This window comes from Hemitrygon akajei, chromosome 9, assembly GCF_048418815.1.
Source record: "Hemitrygon akajei chromosome 9, sHemAka1.3, whole genome shotgun sequence".
Lineage (NCBI taxonomy): Eukaryota > Metazoa > Chordata > Chondrichthyes > Myliobatiformes > Dasyatidae > Hemitrygon > Hemitrygon akajei.
Window position 1 is genome coordinate 76,814,033 of NC_133132.1, and position 21,439 is coordinate 76,835,471.

General features: G+C 39.6%; 1 protein-coding gene across 1 annotated transcript; it reads right to left on the reverse strand.

The window, feature by feature from the left end:
* Positions 1-11: 11 nt before the first annotated feature.
* slc35a1 (solute carrier family 35 member A1) lies at positions 12-21,096 on the reverse strand. Its single transcript, XM_073056398.1, has 8 exons — positions 20,834-21,096; positions 14,216-14,393; positions 13,388-13,547; positions 12,781-12,933; positions 10,119-10,185; positions 5,727-5,903; positions 4,196-4,330; positions 12-3,924 (listed from the first exon to the last, which is right to left on the reverse strand). The coding sequence occupies exons 1-8, from the start codon at positions 20,841-20,843 to the stop codon at positions 3,800-3,802; spliced, it is 1,005 nt and encodes a 334-aa protein (XP_072912499.1). The 5' UTR covers positions 20,844-21,096; the 3' UTR covers positions 12-3,799.
* Between the last annotated feature and the right edge of the window lie 343 nt (positions 21,097-21,439).

Consider the following 21,439-nt stretch of genomic DNA (forward strand, 5'->3'; position numbering starts at 1 on the left):
TGTTCAATTAGAACTGTACAGTATTTACTTTTTAATTTGGTAATGATGCAGGTTTTGGTTACAATTCTTCCATTCTGGACATCATAGTTAGCTGTCCAAAATTACTCAAAATTCAAAACAAATGAACATTCAAAAAGAACCATAAGAAGACCTTTCCAGGGGCCCATATGATCACTTTGTACCACAAAGATTTTCACAAATTATGATTTGATTTACTTGACTCATATACAGCACAAACATAAAATGTATTACTAATTGCAGTGCTAAATATCACTGCCTTTTCCAGTGATAATGAACACACTTAGCACAGTGCTTGGAATCTGTACTTAGATTCTGAGGCTATGGTTTAACTTAGCCATTTTGCTTTTAATTTCAAACTACATTCAAAATCTTGGTTTAAAATATGTCTGCTATAAAGGCTCAAACATTCATACAGCAGAGACTACACAAGAAATTACAACTTAATGAGCATGTATAAGGAATTTTCCTCAGCATGAGTCTGGTGCTGTCAAAGGCACTGAAAGTTTGTGAATAAACAACTCAGTGGCCACTTTATTAGGTATTAATGCAAATATCTATTCAGTCGATCATATGGCAGCAATTCAATGTATAAAACTTGCAGACATGGTCAAGAGGTTCATTTGTTGTTTGGATCAAATATCAGAATGGGAAAGAAATGTTATATGAGTGACCTTGACCGTGGAATGATCGTTGATGCCAGACAGGATGGTTTGAATATCTCAGAAAGTGCTGATCACCTGGGATTTTCACGCATAACAGTCACTAGCATTTACAGAGAATGGTGTGGAAAAACAAAAAAAAAATCCAGTTCTGTAGGTGACATGCCTTGTTAATGAGAGGGCAGAGGAGAATTGCCAGACTAATTCAAGCTGACAGGAAAACGACAGTAACTCAAATAACCACATGTTAACAGCAACAGCATGTAACAGAGACATCAGACCTTTAAGTGGATGGACTACAGCAGAAGTCAATACCAAATTCCACTTTTGTAACTAATAAAGTGTCCACTAAGTGTAGATTCTATTAATTAAATATTTCATAGTTTAATGGTGGTGATTAGAGGGGAGGCGGAAGGAAGGGAAATTTGGAACTTCCTAAGTAGGTGAGGAACATTGGTCGAAACACACACACACACACATATTATACTTCATTGTTAACTATACCTGCATGTGCTATTACTATTGATTACATTAATTAGATCATGGAAGGGCAAATCTAAGAGGAAATTAAGAAATAAAATTTAAATTGAATATAAGCAGTTGAGGAAAGGAATGCAAATGGCAAATAGATCATTTTAGTCAGGATGCAGAGAACAAGGCTGCATTACCAAAGTAATCTGAGGCGCATGAGAAAGCCTTTAGATTATATGATACACGGTAACAGTGATTACTTTAAATGGAGGTGTACAATCACAAGTCAATTCGTGCCACATTAAAAATGGTATGAATTTAACCATGTGTTCAGACAAAGGAAATAAAATAGTTTACGTAGTCTAATCCAGAAGATGTTGACTTGATGACTCTTAAGTATAACAATCAGAAATATTTTACCCTTCAGACCTAAAATATTAAAATTTTCCTTCAACATTAAGTACCTATTGTAAATTTGGATATATTCCTTGTTTTAAATTAATTAGCTGATCAACAAAATGGTAGGAATGCACTACTGGGGCAGGGTATTTGTGATTCTGGTCAAATTTCTATTCTCAATAATAATCTATGATGAGGATTTAAATGGAGAGCAAGCATTTAGCCTCATCACAAGGAAAATTCTATTGTTTTTAATGTTCATGATGCCAAACTCCATATAAAGAACAATATAAATGTGAAGTCAGTAGAAGTACTTGCAAAAATGCAATTCTCTAGAGGGGCGAGTGATGGAGACAAATTTGCAATCACCCTTCAGATTCACCGCTCAGGAAAACACCATTAATTGCAAACTCTTCTGAAGGAGAGGACTTTCAACTATACATAATTACAGGGCAATACAAAGGTAACTGTTTTACCCTGACATTATCCTTTTCTTGTTTTGAAGGCACAACCCTATACTTAAACATGTTAGTCCCAACTTAAAAAGCAGTTTGATCATACATAAGCAGAACTGCTCATTTAGTGCAACTGTTACATGGCACTATTGTACATAGGAAGCTCACAGAAAGCATGCTTGAACTCTCATAACTGGTTTTAAATCTTGAAGTGGAAACCATGGTTAAAATGACATTTGACCATGTTCTCTACATCATACAAGATAATCATTTGTTTTCCCAATCGAGTTCTTTCTGTACATGTCAATCAAAAACAATTTCTTCTTTGCAGGAATCTACCAATAAAAACAGAACATATACATTCTCATTGAGAAACAACTCAGTTACAAATTACACCCCTATGTGATTCTTGAGTGAAGCACAAAAGTAGCACATTTTGCAGCAACATGATTTCTTAAACTTGAAAGCACCATTTCACCTAAAACCCTAATTCAATGTTTTTCTTTAACAGGAGGGTTTTTTTTTAAATAAATCATTTACCCTTTAACTTCATTAGAATTCACTTCCTATTTCCCATAATTGCATTATTTACACAGGATAAATGGGTTGATTATTTAAACTAAAAATTCTATTGATTCAAGGCTCTTGGATGTACAGTAGAATAGTAGGTAGGTATGTCGCATCCTGAATTATTTCCAGGTAGCGAACGATTTCCTTCCCAATGACGTATTGGGAAATCGCAAATTAAAGCAGTGGTTTGCCACTGCCTTCTGCCGGGTGAGGTTTTTTTTTAAAAAAAAAGAGGTCACCAGCTCTTAACGGGAGCCGGCTGGATTCGAACTCCGGACCTCTCGCCCCGAGGTCACTACGCCACCAGCTGGCCACAGTAGAATAACTTACCTGTAATCAACTAGAATCCGAAGTACATGAAAATGGAGACTTACTTGGGTTTACTTCAAATTTTCCTAAAGGCAACTTCCAAGGTGAGGCCCAACAAAATGTAATCCAATATAAAGGTGGAACAGGATTGACAGGATAAATGAGGCTTTGTTGATGATAATTATATCCTTCACAGCCACAAAAGAAGTTTCAGTTCCAAGTATCACCAAAAGCCAAAGATCAATGTGTAACACCAATTATTATTTTCTAGGCGGTTTGTGACCCATGTTTTACTTACTGTACCTATGAAAATTTACAAGTTACCACAGTGTTAACATGACCAGAGGTTGTCATTCTCTCAGTAATCCTCTGATCTAGCAGCAGCGTTGACTTAGCGTGTATGAATAACTTTCGGTTGGAATGTTAAATATTTGTTTTGTGGGAAATGAAAAATTTAAATTTCAATATTTGGCTTTGAACAACTTTAAAACCAAAATCAATTTGTTGATTCAACAAGCAGTTTGATCTGCTGTCAAATGCAAAGGGAAGCAGCTCAAAATGTATGTATCATGGATACCACTGCAGATGCCAAAAATGACAGTCTAAAAAATATGAAATGGATCATAAGAGCACATTATAAAACTTAAAATGCTGCTAGAAATGTCAAGTCAAATATAGCAAAAAATCTTTGTTTTTAAATTGCACACATTTAGTTTGATAGATTATGCATGTTCCTATATTGGCACACTCAACCAAAATAATTTCTTCATAGAGATAGCCAGGATGTACAGTAAAAATGTATCGATGAGTCATTAACCCTTGGGGAAGTTATTTTATATAAATGGCGGTTTCTCCCAGCTGCCTAGTTGAGGAGTCTGGTCTTCCTTGCCCTTGGCTGAATGAGGTGTTCAGTGGTCACACATTCATTAGCTGCTGTTTGGACTTCTCTGCTTCAACCGACACGGAGGTATCTTGCTTCGGCAAGCCATAGTAGTATATAGAAATACAGACAATAATGGTTCCAGCTATAAAGTTGAGAGCTGAAATAAAAGAAAAAAAATGTACTTGCCCAGAATGGAAAAATATCTAATATTTACTAATTTAGCATAGGACAATGTACAATATATCTTAATGTTTTTAAATCATTTCTTTACCTTGCTTCACAATTCCCATGCATGTTGGTACATGCCAATTAATCTCTCTACCTTATTAAAAACCACACTGTTGTAACACTGCATTCAGTACAACAACCCCTCTGTGCTCAAGGCCTGGCATCATTGAAAGAGTTGAAATAACGGACTCCTTACTTACTTAACTGCAAACCAAACAGCAACACAGATGCTGCTGTAGAAATTACAATTGCTGCTGCTGCTGAAAAGCCCTTCATGATGTTATCGGTGTATTTCACAACAACAGAAGTATACAATCCTCCGAGACTGGCTAATACTGTGGAGATAGAAGAGAGGCTGTCTCAGTTGAAAGTGACAGAACATTATACAGTTAACTGGAAGAATCCGTGTACTCGTAGCCAATGTTAAAAACATTAAGCCAAGACTGTGACAACAGTGACCCTTCAGCCCATATGTGGATGTCCTGTGAAGATGGTTGGAAGATTTTAGAACTACTTGTCGCGCTTGTAGCCAGGTCATAGCAGAATAGTTAATTAAACCGCTCATTGTGGTTACATGTCCAAGACCAAGTGGTTGTAGCTTAGAAAAACTTAGGAGATGATATCCTGCTCTATCATCTAACTGTTCTCATCTTCACTTGTGGTAAAGATCCAGAAACTAGATGAAGTTAACCTTGGTTGATACACTATCCACAAATAGTGCATACTGCACTACACTAGTGGAAAAAAGATTAAATACTAAATTCTGGGTACAAATCAGGGAATGGCCAAGCTGCAGATTAGATTTTCATATTCATCCCATTTATTTATGCTATTGATCCAAGTCAGCCATTAAATTGAGAAAAGAGATTCTGCAGATGCTGAAAATATTGAGCAACACACAAAATGCTGGAGTATCTTAGCAGGTTAGACAAAATCTATGGAGGGAAATGAAGAGTAAACAGGAGCTGCTGAAGGGTCTCATCCCAAAATGTTGACTGTTCATTTCCCTCCATAGATGCTGCCTGACCTGCTGAGTTCTTCCAGCAGTTAGTTTGTACAGCCAGCCATTAACCTAATAGGGTTACACATGATTCTATAGGGTTATAGATCAACATGCCTCTACCAACCCTGGCAGGGCATTCCACACAACCACCTCTATGTAAAGAACTTAACTCTGACACATTTCCCCTATACCTTCCTTCAATCACTTTCAAATTATGCCCCCTTATATTAGCCATTTCCACCTCTGGAAAACATATCTGGCTATAAACTCCGTGCCTATTCTACACCTCTTGTTCTCAGGCTTCTCACTAGTTACATATTCTGGGCACATAGAATTGCTGTAGCAGAAATAGTAATTGCCATAGAATTGATTTAAAAATAAGATTTAACCTCTTCTTGGTAACCAGTACATAGGTCATATTGTACTAAGCTCGGTTCCAGAATCTCCCACAGACATCAGTTGTTGGATAGGATGTCTGCCCTCCAGATTACTCAGGCGATGTTAACTAGATAACCCTAGCATGACAGGAGTAAAACTGCCAGCAAATCATGTGTTCCTGAATCATACTTTCAATGTTATTGTTGGAGGATCTTAAAATTATCAAAATTTCTTATTGGGACAAATTAAGACCCCTTAAAGGTTCCTGATTTTGTCATTTATTTTAAATGCAGTAGACTTCTTTGTGTACATTTATGCAAAAAGAAAATCATGAAAATACTCATACTCACATATAACAATCCAAACCCAGTGGGTGTATCCAAAGAAAAAGCCCTTCTCCAGCACTTGGGCACCATCATTCAAGTAAACTCCACAAGCAGTGACTACAATGCCAGAGATATACATCTGTATGTTACGGATCCACAGCGAGGTGTCAGAGGCTTTCAAAACCTTCTCAAAATAAACTCCTAAAATTGAATAAAGTGAAAATAAGAACGACACAAAAATAAGAGTACATTTTAGGCTTGTGCAACAAGGTAAGTCAATTCAATTAACACCTAAAGCATTTTTAATGCAGTTACAGATATTCCTGAACTTTACACTCCATTAAATATACCTCTCAGATTTTAGTAATTGCTTGTAATATACCTTCAAAAAAATCTCTAACTTTCGGAACAATTCCACAATGCTTTCAATTTCTGATGTGTGAAGTACAATTGTATACTGTTTGAGATTTGGAGTGGTTGATTTGGCCTCAGCTAATTCATCATAAGTTGTTTCATACTGGTTCCCTTGCTTGTCATGCTCTCACAGATCATATCTCAGAAATCACATTTGAGGAATAATCTATTTGACATAAGGTTCTAGATTCCAAACCACAAACAATGTAGGCATTGTGAAAACCTTTGCCCTAGTATTATACAATTATCACACGCCTCTGTTGGCTGGGTTGAAGCTATGTTAGTCATCCTTCACTACTAAACACCTGTTGTTGGTTACCTATTACTCAAGTCATTGACAACAAACAGTCTGCTGGAGGAACTCAACAGGTCGAGCAGCATCTGTGGGAGGAACGGAACTGTTGATGTTTCATGTCGAAACCCCTGCATCAAGACAGAGTGGAGCTAATACCAGTGTAAAGTGGGGATGGGGAGTTGTGACAGGAGGCAGAAGTAGTTGATGGACTGGGCATGGGGGGGGGGGGGGGGGGTGTTAAAATGACAGGCAAGCTATGCCTGGTTTGGGAGAGGATCAATTAGATATAGTGGCAATTCAGAGGCTGCCCTGAAGGAGCTTCCACTTATTCTTGTCTCTTCACAGTGCCACACTACTGTCAACCTAATTGAAGTGGTCTTTCCCTGCTGATTCTGCCAATCCCGTCTCCATGCCCGTGGTTTTGCAATATACTCAGCAGAGACATTCTGAATCCCTAATTGCTCATCACTAATTAGATGACAGGGCATTTGATCATTTTCATTTCTCGGTGAAATTTCCATGGTTTAACACATGCACGTAGCTGTGAATGGATCTCTACCCACTATCATGTGCAGCATTAGAGAAATGGTGTGGCCCCAGGTAATTTGCTTTCTAGTCAGATAAAGCTGGTGGTTTTGGCAGGTAATAGTTTTGTCTATTCGTGAGGATCTGAATCTGGCACTATTCGTCCATAAAGTGCTACAAAACATCAATGGCCAGTCTGGTAGTAAAGCAGCACATTTTTGCAAATGACTTATCTGTATATTTTCAGGAATTGCATCAGGCTATTGTTCACTTTCATACCCAGTCCTCTGTCACCAGTGACAAAGAACTCAATTTACTCTCTTGTGAGCTCCTATATCCGTGTTGGTAAGTGTGTATATTTTTCACTCTTTTCTTTCAAGGTGGATTTGTTATTATCCTCAGTGACATTACACACTGCAACTTCACTTTTTTTTGCAAGGAATGAAGTCTGAAGGTGTGGCTCTAGGTACAGCATCCACCTGCACTCTCTCGCACATTACACAATCTTATTGTGACACTTGATCCTTATTGTTTTTGTACTGATACATCATCCTGAGGTATAAGCCAGTTTGGATGGTGACTTGGCATCACTTGCATCATTTGACCTTACATAACTAGGGGTGCACCTTGATTGATAAAGGTTGCACTTCAATGTCAAACAGCTTGACAACTTGTCCTCTTGGAATTCTCTGACACCTAAGCGGCTCGTGCACTGGTGCTAAAGTTAGCCAATTGTAAAGTTCCCTGGATCACCAACTGGGATACAGGCTCCGGGGCTTCGGCTTCTCACTACCCTCTGACCTGAAGCCAAGGCTTTGCACTATCGCTTTCCCTTCCTCCTATGGTCCACTCTTTTCTCCCGTTTGGTTCCTTCTTCCCCAGCCCTTTATCTTTCCAACCCACCTAGTTTCACCTATCACCTTCCAAGCATCTTTCTTCCCCTCCCCCCACTTCTTTATTCTGGTGTCTTTCCCTTCCTTTTCAGCCCTGATGAAGGGTCTCGGCCTGAAGCCTCAACTTTTGTTCATTTCCATAGATGCCGCCTGACCAGCTGAGCCCCTCCAGCATTTTGTATGTTGCTTTAGATTTCCAGCATGTGCAGACTTTCTAATGTCTATATCTTGTTTCAGCAGTTGACTCTCAACATTCATGACTGCTGGCATCATTCTCTTTCTTTGCTTTTGGAAAATCTCAACCAAAAAACTTCCAGTTGATATAAGCTATACTGTTGTCTTATTTGTTTCTACTGGCCACTGCGAAGAAAGTCCTCCATTGAGAGCTCTAAGTTATGCCTCTTCCTGATAATAGCTGATAGCTTTTGTACCTTTAATTTTGAGAAGACGATTCTTTAATCTCTATTCCTGGCACAGAGAATCCTGCCGGTAGTTCTTACAGGTGGATTAAGTATCTCCTTGATCAAGCCACCCAGATATCCGGGACAGTTTTGAGAGATTTTTGCAAGTATAAGATAATCTTGGCACCATACAGGTTTTTAAATAATTTCAGTCTCTGTAAGTACTGTAGTTTGGCTCATTTGAAGCGCTGCAACCATCCCTCAAGCTTTTTGTATCAACTCTCCACAGTGATACAACTTCATGGGGCAACTCTTGCTCTGGGTTTGATTATCTGATTTTTCAACTTCCTCAGCCACTTGAGTCCCTATCTGAGGTGCTGGATCTATTAACACTAATCCATTCTGTGCAATAATCTGAGTTTATTGGAGATCTGCTTGATCCTTTACCCTCAAATCTTTCCTCAAGCTCCAACAGGAAAGTCATCTCTTCCTCCAACTGTATGGATGATTCTACTGTGTGTAGCGGATGGATGGAATCAGGAGGATGAGTTGAGGGTTAGGGGACAAAAAAAAAAAGGAGGACCAGAGGAAAATAGGAGGAGGAGAGAGAAAGTGGGGATGTGGTGGGAGGTGGAATTGTTAAACCACATCCACATTTTCATTGCACTTACACACAAGTATACAACAGGTTATCTTTTTCTAAGTTGAAACTAATTTAAGAGCACCCCTGTGAGTAAGCCTGGGGAAAAAACAACTCGGGGAACAGAAGCTAAATTACTGACCACTTGAAACTGGAGCTGAGGAGAAGCCAGAGAGTGGTGGTGACATACAGCTACTCTGATTTGAAAATTCTCACCAGTGACAACAGAATCAAAAGACAGAAGGCAATGCAAGAAATATAAATGATGCACGAAATTTTAAAAACAAAAGGTAAGTGGGCAAAATCTAGTAGCAATAGACAATATTATGTCTATTGACCTAATAGACATTCACTTCCCTTCCAAGTGATGAAAAATTAGAAACAAAGGAATTAGTCTACAAAACAATATAGAGTTCAGTGGAATGCTAACCTTTATACTTGGGAGGGCTCTACACATTAATCTACAGGTAAACAGAGAACATATGTACAAAATTAAGGGAGGGAAGTTTAGGGGAGACATCAGGGGTAAGGGTTGTGAGTGCCTGGAATGACTTGCCAGCGATGGTGGTGGAGGCTAAAACATTAGGGGTATTTAAGAGCCTCTTGGATAGGCACATGGATGAAAGAAAAATGGAGGGTTATGGGGTAGTGTGGGTTTAGTACTTTTTTTTAAGGATTATATGGGTCAGCACAACATGGAGGGCTGAAGGGCATGTAGTGTTCTATAGTACATTGAATGAAACACAGTTAAATGTTTTAAAATTCAAAAGGACAAATTGCACAATCTAAGGTGCTCTTCCACAGAATTTATCAAATGCAATTCACTTTATCTTTCCTTGTATGTGTGATAAGTAAGTTAATCTGAATCTTTCAAAGTAGAGAACAAGTAGAATTGCTGCAGAGCAAATACTCTGCTAGAAAATCTGCAGATGCTGGATATCCAAAGCAACACATACAAAGTACTGGTGGAACTCGGTGAGTCAGACAGCATCTATGGAAAAGAGTCGTATCTTGACGTTTCAGACTGAGACCCTTCTTCAGGACTCAGCCCAAAATGTTGACTGTTCACACTATTCTGCCAGGTTCCTGTAAGCTCATTAGCATAAAGATTTAATAAGCTTACAGGAACATAGAGTTAAGGATTAAATGATCTAAACACAACCCAGTAATAAACATTGCAACTATCTAAACAGAAATCTTATCCCCTTATGCAAATAGGAAGTTGTTAAATATCAATTTACATCTTACCAGCAAATCCAGAACACAATACTGCAATTGCTATGGCAACAAATCCCAAAACTGGATTCTGTACAACCTGCAATAGAGTATTTATGCTGTAAAGTTTGACACTCTTACTGTACATGTATAAAGCACTGCTACTGTGTGGATCAGAGTAGCAACTCGGGCAGAATTAGCTTGACTTATGCACCTACCAGTTCTTTCTTAATTAAAAGACACCCTCAGAAAAGTATCTATTTAAGCTTATTTCTTCACTGCTTTCTTGATTTCCAAGAAAGTCTTTCCTTTTTAAATCAGCCAGGGGTTGTGGACATCACTGAAAATGCCAGAAATTACATTACCAGTGTTAACTGTCCTGAACTGGGATTGAGTCAACCAGCCTTGGATGTTGCAAAGTGGACAGGAAGGGGGTATAAGGGGGTGGGGGAGAAGAAATTGCATCACTCATCAGGGATAGTAACACAACTGGAGAAAGGGGGGGGGGTGTCATCTACTGAGCCAGTGTACATGAAAGTCAGAAACAGAAAGGGCACAGTCACAGAGTATCCTATAGAACACCCCCCCCCCCCACCACACCCTGCAAATAGCAAGAGACAGTAAGGAATAGATCGGGAGGCAGATTTGGAAAGGTACAAAAATACCAGGTGGTTGTCATGGGTGACTTCAATTTCCCTAGAAGGTTTAAGTGGCAATGTGGCCAGGAAGGACTCCTGAAAATATGCAGACAGGCATGATAGGGAGTAGTCTAGAGTTATGTGCTATAGCAAGTATTAATTATTACATTAAGTTCTTATTGTAAATTCTAAAAAGCTCAAGATGCTTGCTATGTCTTCAGTTCTTATTGTAAATTGCAAGCAGTAATTGAAGTTAAATTGGCCCACAGACTAAGAGATTGCATATGCAATAGCCAGATTTTAAGACAATGGTGGTGTGTTAATTGGCTTGATTCAAACCAGGCAACTGGGCCAAGTTATTTTCACCATTGTAACTAAGTTCAAGCTGGCAGACCAAACTGATCTCACTTAGTATATCAAACATGGTCACAAGTATAGGCAATCAACAGCTTTTGTAGTTAGGATATTTGAGTATTCGGCGACAGTCCTGACAACATTAATTTTGTATTGAGATTTCCGCCCCCAGATGCTTTGTGTGGGAATTACTTTATGACAACGGTGTCTGAACATTCAGAGGTATACTGTATGTCACTGTAGCTGTATAATTCAAAAGAAGCATTGTCAACCCAAAATATTGAAGGAAACAATGTAATTGTAATTATTGAAATTGTATTGTATCAACTACTATTACCTTTGATCTTAAGAGTATAAAAATGTGATGTACTTTTGGGTTTGTGAACCTCCACCGAGCATGTCTCCAGAATGATGCCTGCTTGTTGTGATGAATAAAGACATCTACATCACCAGCTTCAGTGTTTCTCTGGTGACTTTGATCACAGTCACAATGAAGCCATTCTGGATCTAGTACTAGGAAATGAACCTAGCCAGGTGTCAGATCTCTCGGTTGATGAACATTTCAAAGACTGTGGTGGAAGGGAAGAAGCTCTTCCTAAAATGTTGATGTCTTCATGTTAGGCCATTCAGCCCATCGAGTCTGAATTAGAAAGCATGTCTTTGAGGATAGGTTGAGCGAGCTAGAGCTTTTCTCTTTGGAGAGGAGGATTGGAATTGACTTGACAGAGGTGTGCCAGAGGCGTAGATTGTGTAGAGAGCCAGAGACTTTCCCCAGGGCAGAAATAGCTGAAACCAAGGAAGCAGAACTTTAAGGTATGGGGAGGGAAGTATGGAGGAATATCAGACAATTTTTTTTCTGCATGGAATGATGAAATGTGCTGCCAGGGTTGTTGGTACAGGCAGGTAAAACAGAGACACTTGAGAGACTCAAATAAGCTCATGGATGAAAGAAAAATGGAGGGAAAGATTAAATCAATTTTGGAGTAGGATGTAGTACTGGCACATTTGGGATGCACAGTTCTATGTTCAACATTGGACGATCAGGAATCAGAGATGCCAGACCAAGGATGGGATATTTCCTTACCTGAGTAACATTGAGATTCAATTGAGAACAGACTAACAGCCTCAATTTGTATTCTGTTTACTATTCCTTAATACAAATACATATTTTAACCCTTCTCCACATTGTAGGTAATTTTGTTGACTTAAGAGTTGGATTTCTTATGGCCTCCTGCATTTCTGACCACCTTGAATCCTTAGGACCAAACAGCTTTGCAGCATTTCATTTGGAAATCATCATCTATGGCCTGTGGTTGATTTTCTTCTGTTTACAGTCAGAACAGAGGGGCTCCACCAGTCTTTCTTCCAAGTGTTCATGACAATTACTTCCCAACAGGAATGCTTAAATTTTTATTCATTACCAAGATGCAAGTAAACTGGTCTCAAATTTTCATGCAACCACTATTTTAAATAGTGTTGTAATCTTTCATAGGACAAAATACTAAGATACCGGAAAATGACAAAAGGTAGCACGTCTGCTTCCTTGAGTGTAGTGGCTTAAGACAAAGTAGATTTCCATTATCTCACTTAGCACTTTATTCAAAACACAAGTCTGCACAACACGAGGTTAGATTGCACAGAAAATGCAATCCAGCCAGGCCATGCCAGGTTCACATACAGTTTCCAAAATTAGAGTTACTTACCTGCACCTTTGTAGTTTCCATAGGCTTCCACTGGACCAATGTTACCCCTGCACAAAGCATAAATACAGAAACCCATTGCAGTTTGCTAAGAGAACGATTCAGCATTAAGACTGTACAGAATGCTGTGCAGGGAATCTTTAGTTGATATGTCACCTGGAAACAAATTAAATACAACTAGTTAAAAACAAAATCTTTCCATTTTCTTTTCACTGAGCTATAAGAAAAGTGATGTTCCAAACTATTTGAGCAGTTAGCTATGCTAAGAATTACATTTAAGCAAATTGTCATAAAGTACACTTGTATCTCATCAGTATTTTTATCCCAGAATCTCTCTATTCATATTCACATCCCAAGCCAAGACATAAGTGCTTTCCTCTCAATCATTGCCAAATTTAATCATTCTACCTTTGGCCCCAGACTCTGACATTCCTTCATTAAATCTCTTTGTCTGTCTCCTACTTTAAAAATCTATTTGATCAAGTCTTTGGTCATCTAACTTCAAATCAGCGATCTTATTCACCATTGCTTAAAACATTAAAGCATACATCATGTCAAAACAAAATGCAAACTACTTGATTTATTTCTGAGTATCCCAGACAATTATTACCTGATACACTGCTGCGTCCAAGTTACTAAGTGCCACAAAGGCCATATTATTTTGAACAGCGTACACTAGAGATGGAACACTGAGTTTCAGCATTTCTTTGGGACTCCTTAATATGTGGTCACGCAAAGCCGTTAACATCCCATTCAAACTGCCCACGTCCCTTAGAGTGGAAAGAATAAGGTAATAAAATATGCTACATCAACAAATAAAAAGATGCACATTGAAGCTTTCTGGCACTACCCCCTAGAGATCAGAAATTAATACGAGTCCTCCAGAGGCTGGTCAGATAAAACTCACAGGACAGTGAAGGAAGTATGCTGCATTTACTCAGTTTGAACAGTACATCCATAGGCACTTTGGTCGATGATTTATTTCTTTTAATTTGTGGGGGATTTTTCAGCACCTATTTCCCTAATAATCTTTAGGGGGTGGTGGAGGTCATGTTCCTGGACCACTGCAATCCCTGTAATGAACATACTCCTGAAGTGAGACTGGGTAATGCATTTCAGGATTTAGAGTGAGTCACAATGAAGGAACAGTGAAGTGTTTCCAAACCCGGATGGTGTGTTATTTGGGGAAATCTGCGGGTTGTGACATTGCCATGTTCTTCCTGCCTTCCTCCTTGGTGGTAGAGGCTTTCGTTTCACAGTAATGGAACACATATCAAGATGAAAGTGACTGGAAGGATATGAGTGAAGGGTTTGTCATTCACAGGCAACCTACGCTAAAAGAGCGTGCAACAAAAAAACTGGAGTGACGGGTTTTACGAGTAATTTCTTAAAAAACTAAATATTGTGGAAAGTATGAGGCAGTAGACTTAATACATACCTTGCTAACATACCTAAACTCAAGATTAATTTTAAGACTTCGGTGATGCAAACAGCAGTGGTTGCAAAGTACATCTCAGTTAAAAGTGTTCTTGTGTATCGCAATGCTATTATGTATGTGGCAGCTACAACTGTCATTACTGTCAAGCAGTACAATTTAAACATCAAGCTGACATTCTCTGAAAGACAAAAGGAAAGAGATTTTAGTCTTTTCTAGAACAGAAAAGTTTGTGGATATTAAGCAAATCCAAGTGCTAACTTGTTAAATACCAAGTTTTGACCAAATTCAATTCAATTTCAGCTTAAAATGTATTGGTTACTCCCAAAGTAAAATTCCAATTCTTTATTTCACCTGAACTCAAGAACATCACTGTCACATGATTGTTCAGGGCACTTCCACTGAAATGCAACAAGGAAAAACCACAGTTACAAGTAAACTTAAAGTAATTAATGCTCACGAATTGCTGTCACAGTCCACCACAAGTATCAGTTAGGTCCCTTGCTATGAACATGCGCTGATTACAAGGTTCGGCATAAAATAGCTTGCCAAGTAGCAATAGCCAGTTACAAAGTTCTAGCATTATATTTGAGATAATAGAAGCATGCAACTGTCTTAAGCTGTAAATACCATCAATAAGCTTTTGGCCAAAAATGATAACAGTTCTATAATCCAGGTAACATAATTCATTTTCAATGCAATATTAAAGCAAGATATTGTCAATTACCATCTACAAATTAGCAGGTATCACTGCACTAAGTATCCTTCAGTACGGATATATCTAGGTTGATATTTTTAAGGAATGTTTATCATTTATGCAGGCAACCCCCATGAGTTACAGCACTCAGATGCCAGAAATTTGCCCTCACAGATTTCTCTAATCATTACCCAAAAATTTGAGGCACGGCAAAAAATCCACTCTTCAAGAGTTTGCAAAAAAAAAGTAAATAAGCAGAAATTTTTTCCTCATCTTAGGTTTCTTGAGGTGTGTAATGATGATGCAGCTTCTCATTACAGAAAAAAATCATGATATGACATGCTTTCCAGGAATATAAATTTCCTAGTATGGGGGATTACCTTTAAATTTTGATTTTGCTCTCACAGACCAAAGAAAATAAAAGATTTTCATTATTAAAAATCAAAATTTATTACCACATGAAAATATGAGATTACTTTTATTTCTAAATGTATATTGCCAAATGAAGATAAATTAAAGCAATTATGATTTATTGCTTCATGTACATTTACTTTTTCTTTTGTAATGTTACTGTATAAAAAGCTTTTTATGGTATACTACCATACTAAAGAATTGTTTGCCACATTGCTTGTTTTCAGAGCCCTAAATATTCAAATTGATGCAAACTAAAATAACACGTAAGTTATTGAAAAATGAATTCTGCCAACACCACAGAGGCTCTGCAGACTTGTATACAGCGAAAATTCCTCCAGCATTTATCAGTGCAGGTGCTAAGTTTGGGAAACAGACACAAACAATGAAGTCCCAGACTTACTGATTGCTCTACACCAGTGGTCCCCAACCACCAAAGCATGAGCTACCGGGCCGCGAGGAAACAATATGATTTGGCAGTATGAAACGATATGAGTCCATGGCCCGGTGGTTGGGGACCACTGCTCTATACTGATTTCCCCAATCATCACTGAAACTGAGGGTGCAGAAAAATTGGCACAATTTCCCAGAAATTACATTTAATCTACCCACCTAGACCTGGTGCAAGGAGAGTGAAGAATATCTGCACGAAAATCACTACGCTTCATGTTGAGACTAACAAAAGAGCCTGGTCTTCCTAGCATTCATCTGTAACAAATCTGTTTTTGGTTGAGTTCTAACTAGCAGTACAAATTAAGGAGATTAAGATTTCAGAAGGCCACATGAAAGATAAACAAAATTAGAGTGTAATATATTGGAAATAATATACAGCCATGGACTGTGGATTAGTTAATGAACAGAAAAACAGCAGAGATTAATAGGTCCATTTCAGGTTGGGAGGGTGTACCACATGGAAATCCTGCAGGAGTCCAAAATGTTCACAATTCCTGGTTTAGATGAGAGGATCAAATGTAGAACAACCAAGTTGTTGATGATATAAAACTGGATTGCAGTCCGGAGTGTGAAGAGGATGAATGAAAAGTACATGCCAGGTGGACCATGTTAGCTAATCTATCTTGATAAAGGAGAAAGAACAGAATTATGGACTATATTTGAAATAGTGAGAGATTGAAAGGTGTTGGCATTAAGAGGGAGCCGAGTGTCCTTTTGCACAGATCACTGAAAGCTAACATACAAGTACAACCGGCAATCAGAAAAATAAATGGCATGCCAGTTTTTATGAGTACAAAAGGTGAGTCGCCTTTCTTCTACCATATGTAGCTCTGGCTTGGGGGCACCTGGATAATGGATACAGCCTAGCCTAAGAAAGGGTATACTTGCAATTGAGGTAGTAAAGCAAATCTTTGTCAAACTGATTCCTTGAATGGCAGGTTTGAGACTGAGAGATTAAGCAGTCTGGAATGTTTAAAAATTATTTGTGAGTATGGACTAAAAAAAAGAGTTGAGGTCACTGAAATCTACCCTATCTGTAAGTATTTTGTGCATGTGGGAAGTTTTCTCTGGCCGTTTTCTGAATCATTCAGGGCAAACACTAGAAGAAATCTAGTGACCTCGAAGATAGTGACTCACTGAAGTCTCTACCCAGGTGGCTTTGAAGGCTTGGTCTCGGACTTTGTTCAGTACTAAAGTTTATTGACTTTTAAATAGGAAGCAAATAGAGGGATACAAGGATATTTGCAGGAAAGTTTTGCTGAATACAAGACCAGTCACAATCTCATTGAATGGCATAGTAGGGAAAATGAGCAGCAAAGCCTACTCCAATTTCTACTTTTTGCCTTCCAGGGTAATTATTACAGAAAGGCACTCATGCTACTGTATCCAATCCACCTGGAATAAACAAGAGAAAATTTGCAGATGGTGGAAATCCAACCAACACATGTTAACCCCTTCTGTACCAGATGCAGTGGTTCAGATCGACGGGTTTACTATACACAGTCAGGATAGATCTATAAACAACAACACACACAAAATGCTGGTAGAACACAGCAGGCTAGGCAGCATCTATAGGGAGAAGCGATGTCGACATTTCGGGCCGAAACGTGTGTGCTGTTGTTTGAATTTCCAGCATCTGCAGATTTCCTCGTGTTTGCTCAGGATAGATCTATAGAGTCTTTCAAAAGCAGAGGTGGAGGAGTATGCCTCATAATTAACTCTTTTTGGTGCACAAATTTATCAGTGCTGTGTCAATTCTGCTCACCAGACCTGGAATTTCTAGCAGTTAACTGCCATCCTTTTTACCTACCATGGGAGATATCTGGGGTCACTTTGGAAGCAGTTTACATTCCACCTCAGGCCAATGTCAAGCAGGCTTTAGATAATCTGAGCAATGGGATCAACATGCACGAAACAGCACACCCTAACACCTTCACCATTGTTCTGGGAGATTTTAACCAAACCAGTCTGAAAAAAAATCACTAAGCAACCACCATCAACAGATAACTTGCAGTACCAAAGGAAACAACACACTGGACCATGGCTATGCCACCATCAAGAATGCCTTCGGGAAGTCTGATCACCTAGTTGTACTTCTACTCCCTGAGTACAGGCAGAGACTAAAGACTGCAGCACCAGTAGTGAGGACCAAGAAGGTATGGACAGGACTGGTTGAATCAGTGGACTGGACTGTATTCAGGGATTCATCTTCGAGCCTGGATGAGTATGCTGCAGTTGTTACCGACTTCATTAGAATCTGTGTGGATGAGTGTGTGCCTGCAAAGACTTACTGTATATTCCCAAGCCAAAAGCCGTGGATAAACCAGGAGTTACATTGTCTGCTGAAAGCTAGATCTGTGGCAATCAAGTCTGGCAACCCAGGCCTGTACCAGAAAAACAGATATGATTTGCGGAGGGCTATTTCAAGGGCAAAGAGACAATTCTGAATGATGTTGAAGGTGACACTGGATGCACAACAACTCTGGTAGGGCTTGCAAGACATTACTTCTTACAAAGCGAAAACCAATAGCATGAATGGCAGTAATGCTTCACTACCAGATAAACTCAGCACCTTCTATACACGCTTTGAAAGGGAGAACACAACTACAGCTGTGAAGATCCCTGATGCAACTGATGGCCCTGTGTTCTCTGTCTCAGAGGCCGATGTTAGGCTGATTTTGAAGAGGCGAACCCTTACAAGGCGGAAGGTCCTAACGGAGTACCCGGTAAGGCTCTGAAAACCTGTGCCAACCAACTAGGGGGAGTATTCAAGGACATTTTCAGCCTCTCACTGCTATGGGCGGAACTTCCCACTTGCTTCAAAAAGGCAACAATTATACCAGTGCCCAAGAAGAATAATGTGAGCTGCCTCAATGACAATTGCCTGGTAGCACTCACATCTACAGTGATGAAATGCTTTGCGAGGTTGGCAATGAACTCCTAAATCAGCAACGACCTGGACCCATTGCAATTTTCCTATCACAATAGGTCAACGGCAGATGCAATCTCAATGGCTCTCCACACAGCTTTAGACTACCTGGACAACACAAATACCTATGTCAGGATGATGTTCATCGACTATAGCTCAACATTTAGTACCAACATTCTCACAATCTTGATTGAGAAGTTGCAGAACCTGGGCCTCTGTACCTCCCTCTGCAATTGGATCCTCAACTTCCTAACCAGAAGACCACAATCTGTGCGGATTGGTGATAACATATCCTCCTAGCTGATAATCAACACTGGCACACCTCAGGGGTGTGTGCTTAGCCCACTGCCCTACCCTCTTTATACACATGACTGTGTGGCTAGGCATAGCATAAATACCATCTATAAATTTGCTGGCGATACAACCATTGTTGTAGAATCTCAGGTGGTGACGAGAGGGCATACAGGAGTGAGATATGCCAACTAGTGGAATGGTGTCGCAGCAACAACCTGGCACTCAACATCAGTAGGACAAAAGAGCTGATTGTGGACTTCAGGAAGGGTAAGACGAAGGAACACATACCAATCCTCATAGAGGGATCAGAAGTGGAGAGGGTGAGCAGCTTCAAGTTCCTGGGTGTCAAGATCTCTGAGGCTCTAACCTGGTCCCAACATATCGATGTAGTTATAAAGAAGGCAAGACAGCGGCTATACTTTATTAGGAGTTTGAAGAGATTTGGCTTGTCAGCAAATACACTCAAAAACTTCTATAGTTGTACCGTGGAGAGCATTCTGACACTGTCTGTTAAGGAGGGGCTACTGAATAGGACCGAAAGAAGCTGCAGAAGGTTGTAAATCTAGTCAGCTCCATCTTTGGTACTAATCTACAAAGTACCCCCGACATCTTCAAGGAGCGGTGTCTCAGAAAGGCAGCATCCGTTATTAATGACATGCTCTTTTCTCACTGTTACCATCAGGTAGGAGGTACAGAAGCCTGAAGGCACACACTCAGCAATTCAGGAACAGCTTCTTCCCCTCTGCCATCTGATTCCTAAATGGACATTGAATATTTGGACACTACCTCACTTTTTAAAAAAATATACAGTATTTCTGTTTTGCACACTTTTTTAAATCTATTCAATATACAAAATTGATTTACTTGCTTATTATTGTTATTTTATTTATTATCTTTTTCTCTGCTAGATTATGTATTGCATTGAACTGCTGCTGCTGCTGCTAAATTAACAAATTTCACATCACATCCCGATGATGGTGTACGTTGACACCCAAGTTTCTCTGAACACTTCTCGACACGTCACCATTTAATTACTGGATTCCACCTGCCACACCTTTTCTCATTCACTCTCTTTTTATATATGGAAATGGTAATTTCAAATTTACCAAGACAAGAAGTATGGCTGATTAAGTCCTTATCAAAATTACGGGGGCTTAGTGGGTGTGTTACTGACGCGTAACACAAATCCAAATTCTGCTATTACAAGGTGAAAACGTGAAGTTTAAAGTACAAAATTTTTCAAAAAATAGCATCAATAAATACAGGCTAAAATTGTTGGATCTTGTAAAATAACTCATGTTCTTACTACAGAACAAAATTTGACATCCTCGCCCAAATTTGCTTGAACTTCAACCCTACAATGATGTGTGTTTTGAGAAGTAATAACTATAAACCTACAAACTACTTACATTTGAGTGAAATATATTCTCTACCTACATTTAAAACTCATGTATTGGGCTGTTTGCCAAGAATATTTGCATACGCTAGCGAATGCCTTAGTTCAAGAACATCTCAAATTCATTACCCCAGAGAGCGATTGCTGAACTGCTTTGTGCTTTGCCAAAGCGAAATAATAAAAAATAAAAAGTCAATTTCCCTGGCCTATAGTAACTAGCACCGCATACCGATATTTAACTGTATTGCGCCTTGGGCATTATAATAAACCGATTTAAATAAAACATAATCACATGCAATAGTTTGCGTCCATCGTTGTAAGTTAAACTTACTGGCTGTATTCCTCAAAGCCTCAGTTCAACAAAAAATGACCGTAACTAAGATCAACCTCAAATACACTTTCAATCATCAAAAGCGAGGGAAGTACGGAGAAGGTTCTAACCAGTAGCCATCCTTGTGTTGTGTTGTGTTGTGTCGAGCCGGCTCCAGTGGAAGGAAGCACACCGTACGCGGAGCGGAGCAGACCTGGAGCCGCCTGATTACGATGTCCCGCTGAACGAGCCGGCCTGGCAGCGCAGAGGGACGAAGGGACTCAAATTGAAATCCAGTCCAGAACACATTCCCGACAAGAGAGGCTGAAGCGAACACAAACACGGGGCGGGGGCGGGGGCGGCAGCGGCAGGCAGGCCGGACGTCCGCTGCGCGCATGCGCACCGCTTCGCCGCTCCCCAGCCCGGGGGGAGCCGAAACAACAAGCGAGTCTGCCCGGGGTTGGGGGGGACAAACAATGCTGGAAATCTCACACATCGCACACGCAGTGCTGGCAAAGAGTGCAGTCGACGCTTCAGGCGGAGACACTTCGTCAGGACTGGGGGGGGGGGGGGAATAGATCAGAAGTTAGATCAGGAACGTGGGCGGAGGGCAGGATAAAGTACAAGGATGATAGGACTTCCGGTAATTGCCCCACGCCACCACCATCCTCCGTTTCCCTCTCTCATCTTGTCTCCTTACTTACCCATCACCTCCCTCTTCCCTTTTTAGGGTATTT

Excerpts from the sequence above, each read along its gene's own strand:
- slc35a1 (XM_073056398.1), bottom strand. Across the intron at positions 12,934-13,387 it reads TGGACGCAGCAGTGTATCAG|GTGACATATCAACTAAAGAT; the intron begins GTAATAATTGTC and ends ATTTGTTTCCAG. Across the intron at positions 10,186-12,780 it reads TGGAAACTACAAAGGTGCAG|GTTGTACAGAATCCAGTTTT; the intron begins GTAAGTAACTCT and ends ACTCTATTGCAG.